At 44.1% G+C, this 22,627-nt stretch overlaps 1 protein-coding gene across 11 annotated transcripts in view; it reads left to right on the top strand.

Annotated features, from left to right (window-relative positions):
• The window catches only part of LOC110521284 (transcription factor SOX-6), a 200,476-nt gene that overhangs the window by 123,666 nt on the left and 54,183 nt on the right, over nucleotides 1-22,627 (top strand). For 10 of the 11 annotated variants that reach the window (XM_090231108.1, XM_090231104.1, XM_090231105.1 and 7 more), the window contains 3 exons: nucleotides 2,917-3,089; nucleotides 4,096-4,164; nucleotides 20,593-20,716. In XM_090231108.1, the coding sequence (XP_090087234.1) occupies nucleotides 2,917-3,089; nucleotides 4,096-4,164; nucleotides 20,593-20,716 (366 nt within the window). Of the gene's footprint in view, nucleotides 1-2,916; nucleotides 3,090-4,095; nucleotides 4,165-6,070; nucleotides 6,089-20,592; nucleotides 20,717-22,627 lie in introns of those variants that run through there. The other variant, XM_090231110.1, reaches the window with a different exon arrangement.

Here is a 22,627-nt window from a genome sequence, read left to right as displayed (position 1 = left end):
TGTGGATGTCATTTGTAATCCATGGCTTCTGGTTGGGATATGGGCGTACGGCACTGTGGGGACAACGTCATCGATGCACTTAATGAAGCCGGTGAAAGATGTGGTAAACGGCTCAGTGCCATCAGAAGGATCCCTGAACATATTCCAGTCTGTGCTAGCGAAACTGTCCTGTAGCTTAACATCCACTTCATCGGACCATTTCCGTATTGAGTGCATCACTGGTACTTCCTGTTTGAATTTTTGCTTGTAAGCAGGAGTCAGGAGGATAGAGTTATGGTCAGATTTGCCAAATGGAATGAGATGGAGAGCTTTGTATGCATCTTTGTATAGAGTTAAGGTGATCTAGAGTTTTTTCACCTCTAGTTGCACAGGTGACATGCTGGTAGAAATGAGGTAACGAATTTCAGTTTTCCTGCAATAAAATCCCTGGCCACTAGGAGCGCCGGCTCTGGGTGAGCATTTTCTTGTTTGCATATGGCCCTATACAATTCGCTGAGTAAGGTCTTAGTGCCAGCATCGGTTTGAAGTGGTAAATAGACAGCTATGAAAAATATAGATGAAAACTCTCATGGTAAGTAGTGTGGTCTACAGCTTATCATGAGGTATTTTAACTCAGGCGAGCAGAACCTCGAGACTTCCTTAATATTAGAGATTGCGCACCAGCTGTTGTTAACAGAGAGACACACAACCCCTCCTCTAAGCTTCCCCGACGCAGCCGTTCTGTCCTGCCGATGAATTGATAAAAACATCTAGATTTCTATTTACCATGTCCTTGTTCAACCACGACTCAGAGAAACATTGAATATTAGTTCTTCAGATCACGTTGACAGGATAGTCTCGAACGGAGCTCATCCAGGTTGTTCTCCTGTGATTGCACGTTCGCCAATAGCACGGGGGTTAGAGGCAATTTAATCACTATTCGACGTAGTCTCGTCAGGTATCCCGCACGCCGGTCTCTATAGCGCTGTCTCCTCATTCGAGTCTCGGGATTTGGGCCTGGTCCGCGATAATCAATGTGTCTTTCGCCTCTGACTCCTTGTCCAAATGGAGGTTAGTGATAGCTGTTCTGCTGTCCAGAAGCTCTTTTCGGTCATAGGAAAGGATGGCGGAAACAATGTGTACAAAAAAGTTACGATAGTCTAAGAAAAATATACAAGCCCGTAAAATGGCCACCATTCCCTCCGACGCTATTACTCATTGCACTTATAGAAGAAGGAAGGTAGAAGATGATGTCAATTTCCCCTGGGCTTCATCCATCCTCAGCCTTTTATCGTTACAGCAAGAGTTTCATAAAGGTGGTATCCCAAATGGCCCCATATCCACTTCATAGTGCACTACTTTGTACCATCATAGTCAATAGATGGAACAGAGAGTCTTCAAGTGTATTCCACTCTTGCACTTATTGTAGATACACTGTTCCCTTAGTTCCAAGAATCAATCTCCATCAGCTACTGAAAGCTACTGTAAGGTCCTACTGAAAGCTACTGAAAGCTACTGTATGGAAACCCTTTTTGCCAACACTTCCCACTGAAAACAGGTGAGAGAGACATCATTGATTCCCGAATGCCTAACAAGCACACCGCAACATTGGATAATGTCTAATGTATTTGACCATCTGCAATTTGAGCTTCAGTTAGCCTAGGTTAGAGGGGCAGGGTTGCTACTGAAAGATTGCTGGTTTGATTCCAGGACCGGGTGGAAAGAATCTGAGAAGTTTTGAGCCAACTATTAGAGGGTTGCTAGTTACAAATCGTAGAAAGATCTGCTGCTGTTGTGCCCTTGAAGAAAATATCTGTCTTGTATGGATTCATAAAGTATTCTTCTTTAATTCAATAACATATATTTATAATGTACAGTATAATGGGAAATGTATTACTCTTTACATGCAGTGGAGAATGGATCAATGGAATGGAAAAGTGAACCATTGTTAATCAGATCTGGATGCATGCCAAATGGCATCCTGTACCTTATATATTGCACTATAATTGTCCAGAGCCCTATGGGCCCTGGTCGAAAGTAGTGCACTACGTAGGGAATAAGGTATCATTTTGGATGCATCCCTACAGATGCACTAATATCACTCTTTTACCTAGTCTAAGATACAGTCCACCCTTTTCTATACCAACTGTAGGAAGGAGACGTCTCGGCAACAAAAGTGGCACAGTTCAGAGAAGGGAGACCTTGAATGGAATATAGCAGATAGAAAATGATCATGTATACATTCATATCTCACTTATGTGAGGTGAGTCATAGATGTATGTTTTCTCTCGCTTGCTCTTTCTCCTCCCCCCTCTTTCTTTCAAACTACTTTCTCTCTTTATTTCTTTCTCCTCACTCTATCCCCCATCCCTCCGTTTCTCCTCTCTCTCTCTCTCTCTCGCTCTCTCTCTTTCTCTCTCTCTCTCTGTTTCTCCTTTCTCTCGCTGTTCCTCCTCTCTCTCTCTCTCTCTCTCCTGTTTCTCCCCTCTCTCTCTCTGTTTCTCCTCTCTCTCTCTGTGTATCCTCTCTCGCTCTCTCTCTCTCTCTCTCTCTCTCTCTCTCTCTCTCCCTCTCTCTCTCTGTTTCTCCTCCCTCTCTCTGTTTCTCCTCTCTCTCTCTGTTTCTCCTCTCTCTCTCTCTCTCTCTCTCTGTTTCTCCCTCTCTCTCTTTCTGTTTCCCCCCTCTCTTTTTCTGTTTCTCCCCTGCCCTCTCTTTCTCACCCTCCTTTCTTCTGTCCCATCCCCTCTTTCTCTCCATCACCTCTCTCGCTCTCTCTCCATCCTCCCCCTCTCTCTTTCTCCCCCCTTCTCTTTCTTTCTTTCTCTCTCTCTCTCTCTCTCTCTCTCTCTCTCCATCTTCCCCCTCTCTCTTTCCCCTCCCTCCCTCCTTCTCCCCCCACTCTCTCTCTCTCGCTTTCACTTTTTTTCTCTCTGTCAGGTACCCCAGAGAGTTTGGAGGAGAAGGAGCGGCAGCTGTCCACCATGATCGGCCAGCTTATCAGCCTGCGGGAGCAGCTCCTGGCGGCCCACGACGAGCAGAAGAAGATGGCTGCGTCACAGATGGAGAAACAGAGGCAGCAAATGGAGCTGGCCCGCCAGCAGCAGGACCAGGTGTGTGTGTGTGTGTGTGTGTGTGTGTGTGTGTGTGTGTGTGTGCGTGTGTGCGTGTGTGTGTGTGCGTGCGTGCGATGAGTCGAGTCTGAACATGTGTGTTGACAAATTATGTTTGGACAAGTTCTTTATTCCCATCACCCTATTATAAGACAACACATTCCATCACATCACAAAAGAAAAGTGAGCATGAGCAGTAGACGGACACATTCCAATATTAGCCTGCTATTTAGCTGTTCAGACATGATGGAATAATGACCTATATTGACGCCACTGAGAAGGCATGCCTAAATTAATCCTGACACATGTTTGGGTGGGTGACGTCCCTCAATGAACAGCCTGTAATTAAATACATCACAATAAATATAAACAATGGGCCAGCAGTTTTTATTCTATTTTTTTCTCACTGAGTAGCTGGAGTAAACACTCCACCTTGTGTGGTTGGGCAATTCTAGCTGTCAGTCATTGCCCCTGATGACAGGTAGCCGAGGGGGACTCAGGCTTGTGCCAGTCAGCCGTAAACATGTCAATCTCACTGTCGATAGCGTCTCTTGAACACGTGCTACTGCCAGTGTTACATAATCCACTAGGTTCACTCTCGTCTCCCAATATATACATCTTTGTCTCATTTTTGACTCAGCCCTTTCCCCTGATTTTCTCTTTTCCCTCTTGTTGCTGTTCTCTCTGTTCTATCACCTAAAATGTGAAAAATTAATATTTGTTTAAGCTCAAATTCCCTTCTTTCATATCATCTCTTTGTTCTCCATTCTTTCACGCCATCTTGTCTTTAGTCGTTCTCTTGTTTTATAATGTCTTGTTTTTGTCTCATTCTTTTCTCACTCTGTTCTGTCGGTCTTGTATCCTTAGCTTGCTGTGTTCAAACTCAAAACTCAAACTTTAAAGAATGTTTGCATGGCATTCCCTTTGTTCTGTGGTTTGTCTTTGTCTCCTCAACATCTCATTTTCTCATTCATGTCTCATTCTTTTCTCACTCCTACCCTCTCAGATTGCGAGGCAACAGCAGCAGCTCATGCAGCAGCAGCACAAGATCAACGTTCTACAGCAACAGATACAGGTCAGTGCTGACTAACGTTCTCCAGCAGCAGATACAGGTCAGTGCTGACTAACGTTCTACAGCAACAGATACAGGTCAGTGCTGACTAACGTTCTACAGCAGCAGATACAGGTCAGTGCTGACTAACGTTCTACAGCAGCAGATACAGGTCAGTGCTGACTAATGTTCTACAGCAACAGATACAGGTCAGTGCTGACTAACATTCTACAGCAGCAGATACAGGTCAGTGCTGACTAACGTTCTACAGCAGCAGATACAGGTCAGTGCTGACTAACATTCTACAGCAACAGATACAGGTCAGTGTTGACTAATGTTCTACAGCAACAGATACAGGTCAGTGCTGACTAATGTTCTACAGCAACAGATACAGGTCAGTGTTGACTAACATTCTACAGCAACAGATACAGGTCAGTGCTGACTAACATTCTACAGCAGCAGATACAGGTCAGTGTTGACTAACATTCTACAGCAACAGATACAGGTCAGTGTTGACTAACATTCTACAGCAACAGATACAGGTCAGTGCTGACTAACGTTCTACAGCAGCAGATACAGGTCAGTGCTGACTAACGTTCTACAGCAGCAGATACAGGTCAGTGCTGACTAACGTTCTACAGCAGCAGATACAGGTCAGTGCTGACTAACGTTCTACAGCAACAGATACAGGTCAGTGCTGACTAACGTTCTACAGCAACAGATACAGGTCAGTGCTGACTAACGTTCTACAGCAACAGATACAGGTCAGTGCTGACTAACGTTCTACAGCAACAGATACAGGTCAGTGCTGACTAACGTTCTACAGCAACAGATACAGGTCAGTGCTGACTAACGTTCTACAGCAACAGATACAGGTCAGTGCTGACTAACGTTCTACAGCAACAGATACAGGTCAGTGCTGACTAACGTTCTACAGCAGCAGATACAGGTCAGTGCTGACTAACATTCTACAGCAACAGATACAGGTCAGTGCTGACTAACATTCTACAGCAACAGATACAGGTCAGTGCTGACTAACATTCTACAGCAGCAGATACAGGTCAGTGCTGACTAACATTCTACAGCAACAGATACAGGTCAGTGCTGACTAACGTTCTACAGCAGCAGATACAGGTCAGTGCTGACTAACGTTCTACAGCAACAGATACAGGTCAGTGCTGACTAACGTTCTACAGCAGCAGATACAGGTCAGTGCTGACTAACATTCTACAGCAACAGATACAGGTCAGTGCTGACTAACATTCTACAGCAACAGATACAGGTCAGTGCTGACTAACATTCTACAGCAACAGATACAGGTCAGTGTTGACTAACATTCTACAGCAACAGATACAGGTCAGTGCTGACTAACATTCTCCAGCAGCAGATACAGGTCAGTGCTGACTAACGTTCTACAGCAACAGATACAGGTCAGTGCTGACTAACGTTCTCCAGCAGCAGATACAGGTCAGTGCTGACTAACATTCTCCAGCAGCAGATACAGGTCAGTGTTGACTAATGTTCTCCAGCAACAGATACAGGTCAGTGCTGACTAACGTTCTACAGCAGCAGATACAGGTCAGTGTTGACTAACGTTCTACAGCAACAGATACAGGTCAGTGCTGACTAACATTCTACAGCAACAGATACAGGTCAGTGTTGACTAACGTTCTACAGCAACAGATACAGGTCAGTGCTGACTAACATTCTACAGCAACAGATACAGGTCAGTGCTGACTAACGTTCTACAGCAGCAGATACAGGTCAGTGCTGACTAACGTTCTACAGCAACAGATACAGGTCAGTGCTGACTAACATTCTACAGCAACAGATACAGGTCAGTGCTGACTAATGTTCTACAGCAACAGATACAGGTCAGTGCTGACTAACATTCTACAGCAACAGATACAGGTCAGTGCTGACTAACGTTCTACAGCAACAGATACAGGTCAGTGCTGACTAATGTTCTACAGCAGCAGATACAGGTCAGTGCTGACTAACGTTCTACAGCAGCAGATACAGGTCAGTGCTGACTAACATTCTACAGCAGCAGATACAGGTCAGTGCTGACTGTTCACTGTACCTATTCATTCTCTCTTATATTAGTCATGTGTTCATACACGCACACGTCCACATGCACACATACGTGCATCAATCAAATCTAATTGTATTTGTCACATGCTTGGTAAACAACAGGTGTAGACGAACAGTGAAATGCTTACTTCAGGGACATCCCAACAATGCACAGAGACATTTTTTTTTTAATAATAGAAAAAAAATAACACGAGGAATAAATACACAATGAGAAATGAATAATTGGCCAATATTCACAGGGTACCAGTACAGACTCAATGTGTAGGGGTACGAGGTAGTTGAGGTAGATATGTACATGTAGGTAGGGGTAAAGTGACTAGGCAACAGGATAGATAATAAATAGTAGCAGCAGCGTATGTGATGAGTCAAAAGAGTTAGTGCATAAAGGGACAATGCAGACAGTCCTGATAGCTATTTGGTTAGCTATTTAGCTGTCCATTTAGCAGTCGTATGTCTTGGGGGAAGAAGCTGTTCAGGGTGTTGTTGGTTCCAGACTTGGTGCATCGGTACCACTTGCTGTGCAGTAGCAGAGAGAACAGTCTATGATTTGGGTGTCTGGAGTCTTTGACAATTTTAGGTCCTTCCTCTGACACCACCTGGTATAGAAGTCTTGGATGGCAGTGAGCTTGGCCCCAGTGATGTACTGGGCCTCATGCACTACCCTTTGTAGCGCCTTGGGGTCAGATGCCAAGCAGTTGCCATACCAAGCGCTGAAACAGCCAGTCTAGATGCTCTCAGTGGTGCAACTATATACGTTTTTAAGGGTCTGAGGGACCATGCCAAATCTTTTCAGCATCCTGAGGGGAAAGAGGCATTGATGTGCCTACATCGCAACTGTGTTGGTGTATAAGTAAGTAGCCTTGCCTTGTGTGAGCCGGAATGGAGGAGGTGTGAGTCAGTGTGAGGCAGCCTTACCTCCAATCTATCTCCTTAATGTTGAGTGCCTGGTCCCATTTTTATAGTTTTTGGTATGTCTCGGCCAGGGATGGAACTCACAATCTTCCACTCTCAAGGCGGACACTCCTTAGTTAATTCCTTAGTGATGTGGACACTGAAGAACTTGAAGCTCTCGACCTGCTCCACTACAGCCCCAGAGATGTGAATGGGGTTGGGCTCGGCCCTCAGTTTCCTGTAGTCCATGATCAGCTCCTTTGTGTCACCGATGTTGAGGGAGGGGTTGTTGTCCTGACATCACACTGCCAGGTCACGGATCTCTTCCCTATAGTCTGTCTCATCATCGTCGGTGATCAAGAAAGCACTCACAAATGTCTACACACACACACACACACACACACTAATCCCTGTAATTGACCTGTTTATAGGGGCTTCATTTGCTGGGTCATTGATCATGTCTTGATCAATAGACTATTGAATCCCTACTATCAGCTTCTCTCTATTACCTCTTCTATTTATCAACCCCGTCTCCTTCCTTTCCCCGCATGTTTTCTCCTCTAGTTCGCTCAATCAAACTGTTCATCTATTTGCCTCTTGCTACAGTACTTGCTACTCCCCCCCCCCCCCGCCTCTCCATTTCTCACACTCTTTCACACTCATCTACGAATATCCCCCGCTTGTCTCTTTCATTCTCATTCCTTCTGTCGTAAACTGTTGCAGAGTTTTCTCTCATTCTCCCTTTTCACAAAACTAACTTTTCCAACTGATCCGTCTTCACCACTGGTGCTGACTGGTTGTAAAGACATTGACCCAGAGAGTCAGCCACAGGCTCACTGTGGCTGGGGAAGGCAGTGAGCAAGGGCCCCTTGTTCTCTGGAGGTGTTGTGCTTTTAACAAGGCTTTCTTTTACAATGCCCCCCTCTGCTTTTAATAAACCACAGATCTGAGTTCATTAGGACCGGGCCTCAGGGGGAGGGAGGGTGTGTGCGTGTGTGTGAGACAGTAAAAATACTACTCTCTAGGATCACACTGCCTTACGGTGTGTTTTAATGTTGTTGAGAGAAGTTGCAGCTGTCAAGAAGTGCAAACATAATCGGCATACAGCAGACCTGGGTTCAAGTACTATTTGAAATATTTCAGCGTTTCCTTTAGCCTCCCTGGAGTGTCAGGTGGGCGGGGTTTTACACCCTTCAGACTTCAGACTCTATTTTCTCTATTATTACAGGCAAGCTCAATCGAGCACAGATTAAGTATTTGAAATAGTTTCAAATAGTATTTTCAACCAGGTGTGTCATACAGTGCCTCTCAATGCATTGTTAATGCTCTTAAACATGCTAAGTCATTTGAAAGAGCTATGTAAACTTAGATTGCATTGAACAATGCCATTGAGCACACATCAACTCCATCATCCCAGACACCCTGGACCCACTCAATTTGCATACCATCCTAACAGATCCATAGAAGACGCAATCTCAATTGCACTCCACACTGCCCTCACCCACCTAGATAAGAGGAATTCCTATATGAGAATGCTTTTCATTGACTACAGCTCAGCTTTCAACATAATTGTCCCATAGCTTAGGACCCTGGGACTGAACACCTCCCTATGTAACTGGATCCTGGACTTCCTGACGGGCCACCCTCAGGTGGCGAGGGTAGGCAGCATCACCTCCGCCCCACTGACGCTCAACATGGGGGTCCAACAGGGGTGTGTGTTTAGTCCCCTCCTGTTCACCCACGACTGCGTGGACACGCAAGACTCCAACACCATCATCAAGTTTGCTGATGACACGACGGTGGTAGGTCTGATCACCAACGACAATGAGACAGCCTACAGGGAGGAGGTCAGAGAACTGTTAGAGAACTGGCAGTGTGGTACCGGAGCAACTGTGCGAGCACACCCCCATCCACATCGACGGGGCTGCATTGAGAGCTTCTTGTTCATCTGTGTCCAAATCACGTTGAGGATTATAATAAATACCACTTTGATGTCATACAAACAAACAAGAGAGAACTCAAGCCATTTACAGTATGAACGTTTATGATCATTATGTTGATGTACAGTTACAAGATGGCACATGTTATACTCTGGGTTGTCCTGAACACAATGTGTGTCTTATTTTGAAGAAAATGAACTGAGTAACACACACTTGAATGGACTGTGTTCCAAACAAAAACCCTACAATTGTACTTGCTTCAGTTCCTCGATGGCAAAGCTAGGAGAGCTCAAAAAAAGCACCTTATAGTTGGATCTTTCCTTGAGTCATAAAAGTGCATTGAAATGACTTTACTAGATGTTGTGCAGAAGAGAGACCAGTTAAACCTCTCACTCAAACCGATGTAATAGTTTCTTTCCTGTCTTCCAAAATGTCCGTGAATTTTCTTATGATGTTACTGAATGTATCCAGAGTATTTTCAGATTTTATTATCAACCAAAGTGGTGAAAAGTACAGTAAATATATAATTATAAATGCTTTAGGCCCATTTCCACCAGTGTAAAGGGTTAAACACACTGGCAGCGCAGCACCACAAGAACAGCCAGTCTGCTACCATTTATCACCTCCAGACCTACTTATTCTAGGGCCCAATGCTCTAAGGGACTGACCAAGGGCTACTGTTTGGGGTTCATACCCTGGGCTGTATCCCAAATGGCACCCTATTCCCTACATTTTGCACTACTTTGTCGAAAGAAAGAAAACGTAGTGCACTCCATAGGGAATAGGGTGCCATTTGGGATTCAGTCCTGGCCTGTACTGTACCTTGGGGCCATCCAGATGACATCAGCATGATCCTGTGTTAAATTCTGTACCCCTGCTCAGATCTTTACTTCCCAGAGGTAACTTGTTAAACAGATTAAAGATGATTAGAGGCATTTACTGTAAGTCCTTCATTCATAGCAATTTGGATGAATGGAAATGACCAAACTTTCCCCTTTTTATGAATCCAAACGTACAACCGTTTACTTAGAATGTGTTGTTTCTCTTCCTCTGGGTGTAATGAGTGTTTGTCAGTCTTGTGTTTTATTGTGAGGGAGTGCCCAGTTCAAAGTGACACCGGTTTCCTGTCATGTGGTTTTAAATGTTCTGTAGAAACAGTAGGGAACTTCCAAGGGTTAAAAGAAAGCTTCCGACAGCCTCCCGGTTACACACTCAAGCCACACACACGCACACGTTTCCTCAGGGCCACAAAGTCAGGCCCAAACCCCAGAGGCCGGGCAAAACTAACCAGACTAATTAATGACCTCAAACTCACACTCCTCCTCTTTTCATCGCTTCATTCTGCCCTCTCTCTGTTCTTCACCTACCTCCTTTTGCTTACATTTTTGCCCACTTTTTTGTGTGCTCCTCATCCCTCCCTTGTTCTTCACCTCCTCTTGGAAGATGTTTATCTGCTCCTCCTCTTCCCTTCGCGTTGCTTTTTCTCATCTCTTTTTGTTCCCATTCTTGATATTTTTTAATTAGCTTATTTTTTTATTCCTCACCTCCCTATTCAAACATCCAGACCCTCTCCTCTCTCTTCTCTCTTCTCTCTCATCAGTCTTTTCAAATGTTTTCATCTTCACCTTGTATTTTCTATTTTATTTCCTCATATGTAGAATAGTTTTATTCTCTTTCCGCCCTTAAACCTGACCTTGTCCATTCTACCCAGTAGGTAATGTCGTTGCTCCTTACCAATCAGGTGTAAAATGAAGTGAGCTCTCTTGTCAATAGCCAGCATAAGAATTGCTGCCGTGAGGTGAAGTCTGTGCTGTTAGTCCACTAAAGCCACGTTAAGACCTAATAGTGCACACAAAGGACCAATAGATGCCACCTCAGCAACCAGTACTGGACACAATGGCTCGTAAAGCCGTTGGGCCAACTGCAATGTTGAAACAAATTCAGCAACTATGGAAAATGACAAGAATGGTGTGAACCATTATGGTAATTGGCTTGTAAGGGATTTGTCTAGAGCTAATGCTGCTGTCAATGCACACAGTGACAGAGGATATGTAAATCAGGTGTGTTAGTGCTAGGTCAAAAACTAAAATGCGTGCCCTTTGGGTCCCCATTGGGAAACACTGGCTTAGTATATTATGATTTAAAAGATGATGATAATCTGTTGTTTGAAAGCATACAAACTGTAGCTCTGCCTACCAAGCTAAACTAGCCACAGAAATAAGATGCGAACGGACAGGAATCTCTCTATTTCTCCCACTATCCCTCTGTCTTTCTCTTCATTTCTCTCTCTCTCTCTCTCTCTCTCTCTCTCTCGCTCTCTCTCTCTTTTGCTCTTTCTGTCCCTCTCTCTCTCTCTTTTGCTCTTTCTGTCCCTCTCTGTCTGTCTGTCTGTCTGTCTGTCTCTCTCTGTCCCCCTCTCTCTCTGCCACCCCCCCCTCTCTCTCTCTCTCTCTCTCTCTCTCTCTCTTTTGCTCTTTCTGTCCCTCTCTCTATCTCTCTCTCTCTGTCTCTCTCTGTCTGTCTGTCTGTCTCTCTCTCTCTCTCTCTCTCTCTCTCTGTCCCTCTCTCTTTCTCTCTCTGTCCCCCTCTCTCTCTGCCCCCCCCCCTCTCTCTCTCTCCCTCTCTCTCATCCACAGCCTTTACTGTGCCCACCACACCCCAGCCTTTACACAGTAGGACCATTAATACCATGTGCACACTTGTGTGTGCCTAAATGCATCTGTTCATGCGCTTGTGTCTGAGTATGTGTGTGTCTGGTGGGTAGTTGGGGAAGGGGGCTCTATGTTTTCTTAGGGCTGGGGGAGAGCAGGCCAGTCCATTCATCCCTCTCCTCTAGGAGAAGGCCTGTGCTTTGTGTTTGGTGGAGGGAAGGTATTCCCAGAGGAACACAATGAATGGAGCATTCTCCCCCCCCCTCCGCTTGGACACACAGACTTTTTTTTCTCCCTTCATTCTTGCCCTAGTCTCTCGGTGGTGTCACAAGACGTGTGTGTGTGTGTGTCTGGGCCTCCCGTGTGTGTGTGTGAACCTTATAGAACCTCCAGGATCTCGATTCACAGTGTTCATTGGAATCTGATGGTGACTGTGTTCTTAGAAAAACACTCACACTCTCTCTCTCTCTCTCACTCACACACACACACACACATGTAGAAATATGAAATAACATGTTTTTCCCTTTCCATGCGATGGCAATCAAGAAAGAGTATTTGAAAGAAGCATACCGTAAAACTTAAATTAAACGCTGAATTTCAAATAGCCGCCTGTCCCTTTTAATAGCCGGGCAACAGCACACATTTTGGGGAATAAACCCCTGTTTCAAATAAACGCTGTGTATAAATTAATTGTTTACGAGGTTAACATGAATTGTTTGAGGTTTAATGTTTGATTCGTTACATTAAGTAATTCTGTAATGACAAAACAAAATGATGGCATTGCCAGTAAGAAACTGCTAACAGCTGAGAACTGCTGCTAGCTAACTGCTGAGAACTGCTGCTAGCTAACAGCTGAGAACTGCTGCTAGCTAACTGCTGAGAACTGCTGCTAGCTAACTGCTGAGAACTGCTGCTAGCTAACAGCTGAGAACTGCTGCTAGCTAACTGCTGATAACTGCTGCTAGCTAACTGCTGAGAACTGCTGCTAGCTAACTGCTGAGAACTGCTGCTAGCTAACTGCTGAGAACTGCTGCTAGCTAACTGCTGAGAACTGCTGCTAGCTAACAGCTGAGAACTGCTGCTAGCTAACTGCTGATAACTGCTGCTAGCTAACTGCTGAGAACTGCTGCTAGCTAACAGCTGAGAACTGCTGCTAGCTAACTTGCAAGCACAACTTTGGGAAAAGAGACCCCGGAAATTGTCCGAAAAGGCAAAATCAAAGAAGAGAATAATTATTCTGTCAAGGAAAAGTAAAAAAAAATGTTTTTATGGAAGCATACAAAGACAAAATAAATGTAACACAGTGTGTAAATGACAATGCATTAGTGCAGAAAATCACATCAACTCAAATCAAATTTTATTGGTCACATACACATGGTTAGCAGATGTTAATGCGAGTGTACCGAAATGCTTGTGCTTCTAGTCCCGACAATGCAGTAATAACCAATGAGTAATCTAACCTAACAATTCCACAACTACTACCTTATATACACAAGTGTAAAGGGATAAAGAATATGTACATAAAGATATATGAATGAGTGATGGTACAGAACGGCATAGGCAAGATGCAGTAGATGGTATCAAGTACAGTATATACATATGAGATGAGTAATGTAGGGTATGTAAACATTATATTAAATGGCATTGATTAAAGTGGCTAGTGATACATTTTTTGGAAATTTTTACATTATTAAAGTGGCTGGAGTTGAGTCAGTATGTTGGCAGCAGCCACTCAATGTTAGTGGTGGCTGTTTAAAACCTCTTAAGCTTACCCCCTACTTTTTCGAACATTCTGTTAAAAATCGCGCAACATTTCAGCGTCCTGCTACTCATGCCAGGAATATAGAATATGCATATGATTAGTATGTGTGGATAGAAAACACTCTGAAGTTTCTAAAACTGGTTAAATCACGGCTGTGACTATAACAGAGCGTGTGTTTCATCGAAAAGCGCAAGAAAAACTGGTCACTGAAAGCTGAAAATAATATCCATGCGCCACTTGCATGTATTGTTTAAAGGACACCAAATTAAATATGGACACGGATGCAATTCCTACAGCTTCCACACGATGTCGCCATTGTCGTCATTTTCCTGAGAGTTATTTCTTGGGAAAACAAAAGAGAGGGATTCCATTTCTTCCGGTCTCCGACAGGATGTTTTGGAGGAGAGTTTTCCGACCATGATTTCAAGACGTGGAGCTATTGAATACACATCGCCCCGTGATCATTTTGATAGATTATAAACGTTTACTAATACCTAAAGTTGGATTACAAAAGTATTTCGAAGTGTTTTGTGAAAGTTTATCGTCGACTTTTTTAATTTAAAAAAATGACGCAGCGTTTTGAAACAATGTTTTTTTCTGAATTACACAGTTTCCACAGATGGCTATTTTGGGTATATATGGACCGATTTAATCGAAAAAAAGACCCAATAGTGATGTTTATGGGGCATATAGGAGTGCCAAGAAAGAAGCTCGTCAAAGGTAATGAATGTTTTATATTTTATTTCTGCGTTTTTGTGTAGCGCCGGCTACGCTAATTCTTTTGTTTACGTCGCCTTCAGGCATTTTGGGGTGTTGCATGCTATCAGATAATAGCTTCTCATGCTTTCGCCGAAAAGCATTTTAAAAATCTGACTTGTTGACTAGATTCACAACGAGTGTAGCTTTAATTCAATACCCTGCATGTGTATTTTAATGAACGTTTGAGTTTTAACGAGTACATTTAGCATTTAGCGTAGCGCATTTGCATTTCCAGGTGCCTACTTGAGACGTCTGCGTCTCAAGTAGGATCAAGAGGTTAACAGTCTGATGGCCTTGAGATAGAAGCTGTTTTTCAGTCTCTCGGTCCCAGCTTTGATGCATCTGTACTGACCTCGCATTCTGGATGAAAGTGGGGTGAACAGGCAGTGGCTCGGGTGGTTGTTGTCCTTGATGATCTTTATGGCCTTCCTGTGACATCAGGTGGTTTAGGTGTCCTGGAGGGCAGGTAGTTTGCCCCCGGGGATGCGTTGTGCAGACCTCAATACCCCCTGGAGGGCTGAGAACGCACCCTTGTGGGGCCCCAGTGTTAAGGATCAGCAGGGTGGAGATGTTGTTACCTACCCTCACAACCTGGGGGCGGCCCGTCAGGAAGTCCATTATCCAGTTGCACAGGGCGGGGTCGAGACCCATGGTCTCGAGCTTGATGAAGAGTTTGGAGGGTACTATGGTGTTAAATGCTGAGCTGTAGTCGATGAACAACATTCTCACATAGGTATTCCTCTTGTCCAGATGGGTTAGGGCAGTGTGCAGTGTGGTTGCGATTGCGTCGTCTGTGGACCTATTGGGGCGGTAAGCAAATTGGAGTGGGTCTAGGGTGTCAGGTAGGGTGGAGGTGATATGGTCCTTGACTAGTCTCTCAAAGCACTTCATGATGACGGAAGTGAGTGCTACGGGGCGGTAGTCATTTAGCTCAGTTACCTTAGCTTTCTTGGGAACAGGAACAATGGTGGCCCTCTTGAAGCATGTGGGAACAGCAGACTGGGATAAGGATTGATTGAATATGTCCGTAAACACACCAGCCAGCTGGTCTGCTCATGCTCTGAGGATGCGGCTGGGGATTCCGTCTGGGCCTGTTTTACTCATGTCGGCTGTAGTGAAGGAGAGTCTGCAGGTTTTGGTAGCGGGCCGTGTTAGTGGCACTCTATTGTCCTCAAAGCGACCAAAGAAGTTGTTTAGTCTGTCTGGGAGCAAGACATCCTGGTCTGCGACGGGGCTGGTTTTCTTTTTGTAATCCGTGATTGACTGTAGACCTTGCCACATACCTCTTGTGTCTGAGCCGTTGAATTGCGACTCTACTTTGTCTCTATACTGACGCTTAGCTTATTTGATTGCCTTGCGGAGGGAATAGCTACGCTGTTTGTATTCGGTCATGTTTCCGGTCACCTTGCCCTGATTAAAATCAGTGGTTCGCGCTTTCAGTTTCGCTCGAATGCTGCCATCAATCCACAGTTTCTGGTTTGGGAATGTTTTATTAGTTGCTGTGGGTATGACATCGCCGATGCACTTGCTAATAAACTCGCTCACTGAATCAGCGTATTCGTCAATGTTGTTGTTTGACGCAATGTGGAACATATCCCAGTCCAGGTGATCGAAGCAATCTTGAAGCGTGGAATCAGATTGGTTGGACCAGCGTTGAACAGACCTGAGTGAGGGAGCTTCCTGTTTTAATTTCTGTCCATAGGCTGGGAGCAACAAAATGGAGTCGTGGTCAGCTTTTCCGAAAGGAGGGCGGGGGAGGGCCTTATATGCGTTGCGGAAGTTAGAATAACAATGATCCAGGATTTTACCAGCCCTGGTTGCACAATCAATATGCTGATAGAATTTAGGGAATCTTCTTTTCAGATTAGCCTTGTTAAAATATGTGGTTTCCAGTTTACATAGAGTCAAATGAAGTTCGTTCAGGAACATCGATGTGTCTGTTTGGGGGGATATACCAGGCTGTGATTATAATCGAAGAGAATTGTCTTGGTAGATAATGTGGTCGACATTTGATTGTGAGGAATTCAGGTGAACAGAAGAACTTGAGTTCCTGTATGTTGTTATGATCATACCACGTCGAGTTAATCATAAGGCTTACCCCAAAGCCCTTCTTCTTACCAGAAAGATGCTTGTTTCTGTCGGCACGATGTGTGAGGAAACCAGCTGGCTGTACTGACTCCGATGGCGTGTCTTGAGTGAGTCATGTTTCCGTGAAGCAAAGAACGTTACAGTCTCTTATGTCTTTCTGGAATGCTACCCTTGCTCGGATTTCATCTACCTTGTTGTCAAGAAACTGGACATTAGCGAGTGGTATGCTGGGGAGCGGTGTGCGATGTGCCCGTCTCCGGAGCCTGACCAGACGACCGCTTCGTCTGCCTCTTTTACTGCGTCGTTGTTTTGGTTTGCCGGCTGGGATCCGATCCATTGTCCTGGGTGGTGGGCAAAACACAGGATCCGCTTCGGGAAAGTTGTATTCCTGGTCGTAATGATGGAGAGTTGACGTTGCTCTTATATCCAATAGTTTCTCCCGAATGTATGTAATAAAACCTAAGATTTCCTGGGGTACCAATGTAAGAAATAACACATAAAAAAAACAAAATTCTGCATAGTTTCCTAGGAACGCGAAGTGAGGCGGCCATCTCTGTCAGCGCCGGAAGTATTAAATTAAGACTGATGGAAGTGAATGCTGGAATTAAACAAATGACTATGCAAATGGATTAAAGCTGTGTGCATTAAATAGACGCCTGGCTCCAATAGAAGCTTGTCTCTAATAAGCGCCTGTTGAGTTCAGCAGTTGAAGCAAATAAACTCCTGGGCTATTAATTTAAGTTTTACAGTACAGAAGGCTGGGATGTTTGTGTTTCCTCTCTGCGGTCCTCTTTACCCATGTTACCTCAACTTCTACTGCTATCTGACCAGACCACCATGTTACCTTTCTCACTCTAGACTCATTTAACCAGTTGAACTGCGCTCACACCTATTCCCCTCATACTCTCAACTTCTACTGCTATCTGACCAGACCACCATGTTACCTTTCTCACTCTAGACTCATTTAACCAGTTGAACTGCGCTCACACATATTCCCCTCATAGTCTCAACTTCTACTTCTATCTGACCTGACCACCATGTTACCTTTCTCACTCTAGACTCATTTAACCAGTTGAACTGCGCTCACACATATTCCCCTCATAGTCTCAACTTCTACTTCTATCTGACCTGACCACCATGTTACCTTTCTCACTCTAGACTCATTTAACCAGTTGAACTGCGCTCACACATATTCCCCTCATACTCTCAACTTCTACTTCTATCTGACCTGACCACCATGTTACCTTTCCCACTCTAGACTCATTTAACCAGTTGAACTGCGCTCACACATATTCCCCTCATAGTCTCAACTTCTACTGCTATCTGACCAGACCACCATGTTACCTTTCTCACTCTAGACTCATTTAACCAGTTGAACTGCGCTCACACATATTCCCCTCATAGTCTCAACTTCTACTTCTATCTGACCAGACCACCATGTTACCTTTTCCACTGAATATTTAGTTAAATAGTTGAGATCAGATAATCAAAGTGCACTTATTATGATGACTAGGTGAGAAAGAGTAAACAAGTCAGGATAAGGAGAGATGGGGGCAAGAAGAGAGAGTAAAGAGAGAGGGGAGACAGAGGAAGAAAGAGGGAAATAGGAAGTGACCGAGATGCAGAGACTTCATTGCTTTAACTACTCAGCTGGTAACTTTTAGAGCTTCCAGGCTCAGATAAAATGATATAGGCTTTGTTGAACCCATACACACGGTAGGTGGGTTTGTGTGTGTGTGTGTCTACTCTCTTACCGCTCTATCTCATCTCTCTGGAAGATATGTGCTTGTGAATCTAAATTCTCTTTCTCTCTCTATTTATCTCTCTCTCTCTCTCTCTCTCTCTCTCTCTCTCTCTCGCACTCTCTTCCATTTAAATGCTTTATTGGGATAATAAATAATTATTGTATTGACAATAAAGACAATGTTGAACAATTCAAGATCACACTTTATTTGGATAGTCCAGCTGTAGATGTTCTACACATGGTCATACTATCAACAAACTATTGATAAGCAACTGCTTGCTAGTCTATGGTTACAGTTAGGTTTAGAATAAGGGTTAGGGTAAGGATAAAGGTCAGGGCAAGGATAAAGGTCAGGGCAAGGATAAAGGTCAGGGCAAGGATAAAGGTCAGGGCAAGGATAAAGGTCAGGGCTAGGGTTAGTAGAAAGTCTGTGGCAAGGATAAAGGTCAGGGTAAGGATAAAGGTCAGGGCTAGGGTTAGTAGATAGTCTGTAGAGCAGGGATCATCAACTACATTCAGCCGTGGGATGCTTTTCTCTTGAGCGGATGGTCAGGTGGCCGGAACATTATTACATATCATTTGTAGACTGGAAATTGACAGCAAGAAGCCCAAACAGATATAACATTTGACTAAAACATGATAATTTCAAACCTTGCTTACATTTTATATGATCGCATACTGTGCCTTCGGAAAGTATTCAGACCCCTTGACTTTTCCACATTTTGTTACGTTACAGCCTTATTCTAAAATGGATTAAATAAATTACAATCCTTGAAAAACTACACACAAGGCCCCCATAATGACAAAGCGAAAACAGGGTATTATTATTTTGGGAAAATGTATTAAAATAAAAAACAGAAATACCTGATTTACATAAGCATTCAGAGCCTTTCTAGTTTCTACAACTTGATTGGATTCCACCTGTGGTAAATTCAATTGATTGGACATGATTTGGAAAGGCACTCACCTGTCTATATAAAGGTCCCACGGTTGACAGTGCATGTCAGAGCAAAAACCAAGCCATGATGTTGAAGGAATTGTCCGTAGAGCTCCGAGACAGGATTGTGTCGAGGCACAGATCTGGGGGAAGGGTAGAAAAAAATATCTGCAACATTGAAGGTCCCCAAGAAGACAGTGGCCTCCATCTTCAAAGGAAGAAGTTTTGAACCACCAAGACTCTTCCTAGAGCTGGCCGGCTGGCCAAACTGAGCAATCGGGGGAGAAGAGCCTTGGTCAGGGAGGTGACCAAGAACCCTATGGTCACTCTGACAGTGCTCTAGAATTCCTCTGTGGAGATGGGAGAACCTTCCAGAAGGACAACCATCTCTGCAGCACTCCACCAATCAGGCCTTTATGGTAGAGTGGCCAGACGGAAGCCACTTCTCAGTAAAAGGCACATGACAGCCCACTAGGAGTTTGCCAAAAGGCACCTAAAGACTCTCAGACCATGAGAAACAAGATTCTTTGGTCTGATGAAACTAAGATTGAACACTTTGGACTGAATGTGCAGCGTGACATCTGGAGGAAACCTGGCACCATCCCTACAGTGAAGCATGGTGGTGGCAGCAGCATCATGCTGTGTGGATGTTTTTCAGCGGCAGGGACTGGGAGAGCAGTCAGGATCGAAGGAAAGATGAATGATGCAAAGTATAGAGAGATCCTTGATGAAAACCTGCTCCAGAGCGCTCAGGATCTCAGGCTGGGGTGAAGGTTCACCTTCCAACAGGACAACAACCCAAAGCGTACAGCCAAGACAACGCAGGAGTGGCTTCGGGACAAGTCTCTGAATATCCTTGAGTGGCCCAGCCAGAGCCTAGACTTGAACACAATTGAACGTCTCTGGAGACCTGAAAATAGCTGTGCAGCAATGCTCCCCATCCATCCTGACAGAGCTTTAGAGCATCTGGAGAGAAGAATGGGAGAAACTCCCCAAATACAGGTGTGGCAAGCTTGTAGCGTCATACCCAAGAAGACTGCCAAAGGTGCTTCAACAAAATACTCAGTAATGGGTCTGAATACTTGTGTAAATGTGATTTTTCAGTTTTTATTTCTAGTACATTTGCACAAAAAAAATAATGTTTTTGCTTTTTCATTATGGGGTATTGTATGTAGGTTGATGAGGGGAAAAAAACTATTAGTTCAATTTTAGAATAAGGCTGTAAAGTAATAATGTGTAAAAAGTCAAGGGGTCTTTCTGAATGTAGCGTATCTCTCTATTGTGCGTGGTGAATAACTTGGGAACAGATTTCCTAAATTAATATCACAGTCTTTTATGTCCAACAATAAAGATTTAATGGAAATAATAATATATATATATATATATATTTTTTTTAAATCACGGGTCACCAGTTGGGGAACCATGCCATAGAGCATCAACAGATGGACTATCTAAAGGAAGTGTTACATAAATACACTAAGAATCATTCATTAGAAACAGAAGAACAAACAGAAAATAAGAAAAAAACATTTATTTATGAAAATGTATAAGTAGGACAACTATTGATCTCACTCTGTCTCTCTCAGGTGCAGGGTCACATGCCTCCTCTGATGATCCCAGTGTTTCCTCATGACCAGCGATCTCTGGCTGCTGCCACCGCTGCTGCACAGCAGGGCTTCCTCTTCCCACACAACATGTCCTACAAACCAGGTACACGCACGCATACGCACGCAAGCACGCACGCACGCACGCACGCACGCACACACACACACACACACACACACACACACACACACACACACACACACACACGCACGCATACACACGCACGCACGCATACACACGCACGCACGCACGCACGCACGCACGCACGCACACACACACACACACACACACACACACACACACACACACACACACACACACACACACACACATAAAATATTTGAGTTACATGTGTCTAAGTAAAGATTTGGCTCTGTCTCCCTCTCTGCAGTATTGCACTCTCTTTCCTTTCTCTGTATCGTACTACTCTTGCAGAAGCCTCCATATCTATTGTCACTGTGCTGTGTCAAACAAGGTCCTGACAGGATTCCCCACGTTCACTTCATACACTGAACAGCCCAGGATGTGAACCAAATGGCACACTAATCCCTTTATAGTGCACTACTTTTGACCAGGGCCCATACATGCTCAGAAAAAAAGGGTACGGTTAGGGTACAATATTGTTCCCAGGGGTCCAAAAATACACATAAAATACCTTCAGAGGTACATACAGTTGAAGTCAGAAGTTTACATACAGGTTAGCTATGTAATATTAATCTCAGTTTCTCACAATTCCTGACATTTAATCCTAGTAAAAATTCCCTGTTTTAGGTCAGTTATGATCACCACTTTATCTTAAGAATGTGAAATGTCAGAATAATAGTAGAGAGAATGATTTATTTCAGCTTTTATTTCTTTCATCACATTCCCAGTTGGTCAGAAGTTTACATACACTCAATTAGCATTTGGTAGCATTGCCTTTCAAATGTTTAACTTGGGTCAAACGTTTTGGGTAGCTTTCCACAAGCTTCCCACAATAAGTTGGATAAATGTTCACCCATTCCTCCTGAGCTGGTGTAACTGAGTCAGGTTTGTAGGCCTCCTTGCTCGCACACGCTTTTTCAGTTCTACCCACAAATTTTCCATAGGATTGAGGTCAAGGCTTTGTGATGGCCACTCCAATACCTTGATTTTGTTGTCCTTAAGCCATTTTTCAACAACTTTGGAAGTATGCTTGGGATCATTGTCCATTTGGAAGACCCATTTGCGACCAGGCTGATGTCTTGAGATGTTGCTTCAATATATCCACATCATTTTCCGTCCTCATAATGCCATCTATTTTGTGAAGTGCACCAGTCCGTCCCTCCTGCAGCAAAGCAACTCCACAACATGATGCTGCCTTCCCGTGCTTCAAGGTTGGGATGGTGTTCTTCGCCTTGCAAGCGTTCCCCTTTTTCCTCCAAACATAACAATGGTCATTATGGCCAAACAGTTCTATTTTTGTTTCATCAGACCAGAGGACATTTCTCCAAAAAGTACAATCTTTGTCCCCATGTGCAGTTACAAACCGTAGTCTGGCTTTTTTTTATGGTGGTTTTGGAGCAGTGGCTTCTTCCTTGCTGAGCAGCCTTTCAGGCTATGTCGATATAGGACTTGTTTTACTGTGGATATAGATACTTTTGTACCTGTTTCCTCCAGCATCTTCACAAGGTCCTTTGCTGTTGTTCTGGGATTGATTTGCACTTTTCGCACCAAAGTACATTAATCTCTAGGAGACAGAACGAGTCTCCTTCCTGACTGGTATGACGGCTGCGTGGTCCCATGGTGCTTATACTTGCGTACTATTGTTTGTACAGATGAACGTGGTACCTTCAGGCATTTGGAAATTGCTCCCAAGGATGAACCAGACTTGTGGAGGTCTACAGTTTTTTTTCTGAAGTCTTGGCTGATTTCTTTTGATTTTCCCATGATGTCAAGCAAAGAGGCGCTGAGTTTGAAGGTAAGCCTTGAAATACATCCACAGGTACACCTCCAATTGACTGAAGTTATGTCATTTTTCTAAACGAACCCATTCTG

The sequence above is a fragment of the Oncorhynchus mykiss genome, chromosome 4 (assembly GCF_057628025.1).
Source record: "Oncorhynchus mykiss isolate SJ-2025 chromosome 4, ASM5762802v1, whole genome shotgun sequence".
In the NCBI taxonomy this organism is placed as follows: Eukaryota; Metazoa; Chordata; class Actinopteri; order Salmoniformes; family Salmonidae; genus Oncorhynchus; species Oncorhynchus mykiss.
The sequence above is the reverse complement of the archived record's forward strand: the minus strand, read 5'-3'. Positions and strand labels throughout refer to the sequence as shown.